This window comes from Orycteropus afer, unplaced genomic scaffold (assembly GCF_000298275.1).
Source record: "Orycteropus afer afer isolate SDZICR_OR568_19922 unplaced genomic scaffold, OryAfe1.0 scaffold00420, whole genome shotgun sequence".
In the NCBI taxonomy this organism is placed as follows: Eukaryota; Metazoa; Chordata; class Mammalia; order Tubulidentata; family Orycteropodidae; genus Orycteropus; species Orycteropus afer.
The window spans coordinates 242,325-247,568 of NW_006922007.1; the positions used below are offsets into that span (position 1 = coordinate 242,325).

The 5,244-nt window shown below is 52.4% G+C and overlaps 1 protein-coding gene across 1 annotated transcript in view; it reads right to left on the minus strand.

The window, feature by feature from the left end:
• Positions 1-3,447, minus strand: part of GAL3ST1 (galactose-3-O-sulfotransferase 1) — a 70,221-nt gene extending 66,774 nt beyond the window's left edge. Inside the window, exons 1-2 of the mRNA XM_042782708.1 lie at positions 3,320-3,447; positions 13-736 (exon numbers count right to left, since the gene is read on the minus strand). Coding sequence (XP_042638642.1) covers positions 13-736; positions 3,320-3,447 — 852 coding nt within the window. The remainder of the gene's footprint in view (positions 1-12; positions 737-3,319) is intronic.
• Between the last annotated feature and the right edge of the window lie 1,797 nt (positions 3,448-5,244).

Consider the following 5,244-nt stretch of genomic DNA (forward strand, 5'->3'; position numbering starts at 1 on the left):
GAGCCGCGGCACGGCCGAGTCGCGGCGCGCGTTGAGCTTGAAGTACAGCACGTCTTCCAGCTCCCAGCACAGCAGGTCCTTGAGCAGCACCAGCGACTCGTCGAAGTACTCCTGCAACAGCACCAGGTGGAAGCGGCGCTCCACCTCCAGGATGTGCTCCTCCACGCGCGGGCTGCCGGGGTCCAGGCCGCTGTCGTAGCCCAGGTCGAAGAAAAGCAGGTTGCGGAGGTAGTGGGCGTTGTAGCCATTGGGGTCGTAGTAGCGGCCCGGGTCCTGCAGGAACTCGGCCAGCTTGTCGCGGCCCGAGAGCTTCCACGTGAGCGGCACCACGGGCCCGAAGTAGTGGAAGGAGGATTCGAAGAGGCGGGCGGGGTCCCGGAGCACGGTGATGAAGGTGGCGTTGGGCGGCACCAGGCCGCGCACCTCGTCGTAGTGGAAACGCATGTGGTTGCAGATGATGTTGAAGCAGGCCCCGGGCTGGTAGTCCTGCACCAGGCTGCGGGCGAAGAAGGCCGGGTAGTCAAAGTCATTGCGGCCGTTGGGGAAGGCGAACTTGAGCCCGTGCTTCTGGCCAAAGCGGAACAGGATGTTCAGCAGTGTGCTGCTGGCCGTCTTGTGCGTCTTCATGAACACAATGTCGCGCCGAGGCTGGCACCCGCCCGCTGACCCATTGGCTGGAGTCGCTGCCTGGGGCTCGACAGGGGCGGGGGAGCAGGGTGCTGCGGTCTCTGGGGACCTGTTGGGGTGAAGGAGAGGTGGGGAGAGCCTCAGGGGGCTGCTGGAGTCCTGAGCCCCACCCTCACCCTGATAGGTGGAGAGCTAGGGACAATTGTGGCAGAATGGCTGGGGTGGGGGGACCAGACAGGCCTGCATCCCAAGTGTGGGCCTGGGTCCAAGATTTGGCCTGTGTGGTCTAAAGCATTTGACTGCTAACCAGAAGGTTGGCGGTTCAAATCCCCCAGCCACTCTAAGAAAGGAAGATGGGCAATCTACTTCTGTAGATTTACCACCTTGGAAACCCAATGGCGGTTGCTATGAATCTAATCCACTGGATGGCAGCCAGTTTGTTTGTTTTGGCCTCAGTTTCCTCATCTGTGAAATGGGGACACTAAAAGGCTCTACTCTTGATGTTGGCTTAAGATCAAACCCAGATGGATGGAGCAGTCAGTCACAGGAGAAGAGAAGGCAGTGTTTGCACAGGGAGACAGCTCCAGGTGCAGGAGTGCATGGGAGAGAAGGACACACAGAAGAGGTAACTACAGGGAGGAAGTAGGAAGAGAGCTGTTACATTGTGGGGAACTGCCATCAATGTCCCGAGACAACATGTGTATGAACTGCTGTATGGAAAGTTAATGTGGCTGTAAACTTTCACCCAAATCACAATAAACACAATAAAAAGTAAAAAGAAAAACAACAACAAAAACCCAGATGGAACACAACAGGCCCTCCAATCAAGATAGCTTGTCCTACATTTGTCATGAATTAGTGTCAGGTTCCAAGAAACCAAACCAAATTCACTGCCATCAAGTTGATTCCACTCATAGTGACCCCTCCTTGGTTTTCTGAGACAGTATCTCTATGGAAGTACATAACATTGCCTTTTTTTTCCCAGAAAATATTAGAGACATTGGGGGTACAGACTACTTAAATTGAGAAGGCAGTGACTCCTACTGGGTTAGGTAGACTGCTCTGGTGGGTCACAAAGGGCTCCTAATGGCAAAAACCGTAGGCAGCTGGGGTACAGCTAAGCTTATCTTCATTGACTGGCATTGCTGCAGGCAACCAGCGTGCAGAGGGGTACAGCAAATTCTCTTCTGATAGGTGGACACTTAAGGGGTCAGAACTAAGGTGTGAAAAATGACAACTATGTCAGAGAGTAAGCAAAAAGGGGTCAAGAACCTGCCAAACACTGTAGTCATGTGTTTCCTGGCATCTAGACACCTGCAGCCCGTGTTAAACTAGGTTATTTCAGCTTGATGGTGGTAGACTTCGTTAAAACACCAAAAGCAAAGTGTTTGCTGAAGGAGTGGGATGATTATGTGTGAAAATGCTGAATAGTCTAATGCTTAAAGAGAGGAAAAGGGTTTTTGACACAGCCGTAAGGCTGTCTCTACTTATTCTAACCATAGGCACATCTCTCAACCTACTTAAATGTGAACACAGTTTGTTCTCTTTCCTGTAACCTGTTGCAAGCAAAACAGGCAAAAATCAACAACTTCAAAAAATGAAGGCAAGCCCATCTCTTAAAAATTTCCATTCTGCATGTGGGGTGAACATTTACCCCAGGTAGAGATGAATCATGGGAAAACAGAAGGGCAATATTTACACTGGGAGATTGGAGTGTGGGCAGGAATGCATAGGAAAGAAGGACACATGGAAGAGGTAACTACAGGGAGGAAGTGGGAAGAGAGCGGATACACTGTGGGGAATTGCAGTCAATGTCTTGAGACAAAATGTGTATGAACTGCTATATGGAAAATGAACCTGCTCTGTAAACTTTCACCCAAATCACAATAAAAATAAAAATAATAATAATTCCATTCTGTAGCAGCAATAAAACTCAAAGGTATACGAGTCAAGATGGAGTCACTCTTGTTCCCTTGACATGAGTCCAGGCCAGGCCAAGAGCCTGTTTTGGATGGTCCCTTCGTCAAAGCTTAGTTTCCTGTTAGGAAATACCTCGGGGGAGGCAGACATCGTGGGTGCCTCTGACCCCGCCCCTGCCGTCTCCTGGCACTGACCCTGCTGTCCGGCTGACCACTCCATCCCCTCTCCCAGGCAGCATGTAGAACGCTTGCTCTCAAGCCACTCTTCTCCCTCCACCCAAACCAATCCGGGAAAATTACCTTTTTTTGTAGGCAAAAAAAAGATCAGTTATTGGCAGTTTCCTGTAGCTTGACTTAATGCCACTAAGCAAGGGGTTAGGCTGTGGCAGGGCTTGCCTACTCTGTGAGGAGTGGGATAGTCTGATGGTTAGGAGCCCAGAGTCAGAAGCCAGTTGGAATCCAGGCCCTGTGCCAGTTGTGTGACCTTGGACAAGTAAGTGCCCACTCCCTGGCCCCTGCTGGAGCCCTGATACTCTTGAGCTCTATACACACTGCGTTACCCGATCCTCATGCTCTATGGGTCGGGTCCTGTTACTATCCCCACTTCACAGATGAAGACACTGAGGCCCGGGATTGCACAGGGAGTGCTACCCACAGTGGATGTGTGCTCGGTTTGGCATGGTACGGGGCACAGAGCGGCTGCCCAAGAGGTAGCCCTGATTATTGGGGTGGCCCTGTGGGGGAGCAGCTCCCCCCTCCCCCCTCCCACTCACGTGGTGGCCAGGCTGGCCTGCAGCGGGGGCACAGCGTAGGAGTACAGCAGTAACAGGAAGCTGGTGAAGAGTGCGCCCAGCACCAGCCCCTTGGCCATGGACTCCCAGCGCTTCTTCTGCAGCGGCATCTCCGCACCTGGGGGACACAGGGTGGGGCAGGCGTCAGGACCCGGGATGTAGGGAGCCCCCTGAGGCTGGCCCTTGATGCTGGGACCTGCCTTCTTCTGTAGCCACCCTGGCAGGGTTCAGGCAGAGACAGAGAGTCAAACGCATAGAGAGACATGCCCCAGAGAGAGATGGGCAGGGAGAAAAGAGAGGGTGGGTTAAGCCAACTCAAAGGAGGTTCGGGAGCGGGGCAGGGAGAAGAAGGTTCTGCTGCCTGGCTCTGTTCTAATTTTCAAGCTGGGTGATGGGTACAGGTGGTCCGTTTGCTTTGATCATTACTTATTTACAGCTTTTTGGGCTTCAAAATGAAATAGCTTCTTTTTTTTTTTCTTAGTTAAAAGGAAAAGGCCCTCTCCCAACACTCATCCTCCCCAGGCCTGGGACCAGGGCTGCCACAGGGAGGGGACAGAGGATCCCCAAGGTCAGCCCTCGACTTTTGGAAGTTTCCAGCCACCCCACCTGTCCCCTGTGCCACCCTCACAGCTGCCCATGTGTGGCCAAGGCTCCTCCTCACCCGTCCTCACTGGCCCGTGTGAGGCAGATGGAGAGACTGAGACTCGGGAAAAGTTGGGCGAGGCTTTTGGCCACACAGCAGGCCAGGCCCCTACCCACATACCCACCTCCTCTTCCCTTCCTAGTGTTACCTGAGCCGCCAAGGGAAACGCTAACACCAAGCAGGATGGTGAAACGAGATTGCCCCCTTAAATTTGACTTTCAGCTAAATAATGAATAAATTGTTCAGTATAAATATGTTCTAAATATTGGATGGAACTTACACTAAAACAAATTCATTGTTTATCTGAAATTCATATTTAACTGGGTGTCCTATTTTTTTAAGGGGGTGTTGAAATGTGGCAACCCCACCAGCAGAAGACTAAGACATAAGTTGTAGGTGGGTAACTCAGGCTGCAGGGTGACATCTAGGAGAGAGCTGGGCTCAGTGGGCCCTCCTGCCACCCCTTAGCTGTAAGGCCAGGGCCTAGAACTTTCCACTCCTGTCCCAATGCATGTTGCATTGCACCCTAGGCCTCAGAGGCCACGGACGGGAGGTCACACGTGCTGCCCCGTGACCCTGCACACGGCACGACATCACTGACCCTGGGGCACAGAAGCCCGGAAGCTTGCCTGGGAAGGACCCCATACACTTCCTCTGGAAAAGTTACATGAGGCACCCACAAACCCCTCCCGCCTGCTCCCAGAGAAAGGGGCACCCCAGGCCCACCAGACTGGTTAGAACTAGTGCCTGAGCCCTCCGTTTGTCATCTAGCAATTTCTCCTCACAGTGAAGGAGACCAAGAAGCAATACACAAACTATAGGTGAGGGAACTTGGCCTCCCTTGTTGGCGAAATATCCCTGTTCACCATTGGACAGGCAACGTGGGCAGGGCTCAGAGTGCGGGGAGAGGGTTTCCAGAGGGCGATTCTATCAAAGGCACACGTCAGAAGCCCTCTTGTCCCCAACTATCTTGCAGACATACTTGAGCAAATGAGCAAAGTCATGGGTGAAAGGATGTTCACAGCAGCTTGGTCAGAGATAGAAAAAAAGTAGAAACAACCTCAGCGTCCATCAGAAAGGGTCCGCAAATAAATCAAGGCCCAGTCCCAGATGGAGTCATCTAGAGACATGAAACAAATCAAGGCTGACACCTGTGCACCAGTGTGCATTGCACTTTGCTCACGAGAGCCAAGAGGTGGAAACAGCCTACATGTCCATCAGCAGATGAATGACTAAACACAGTGAGGTCTATAAATACAATGGA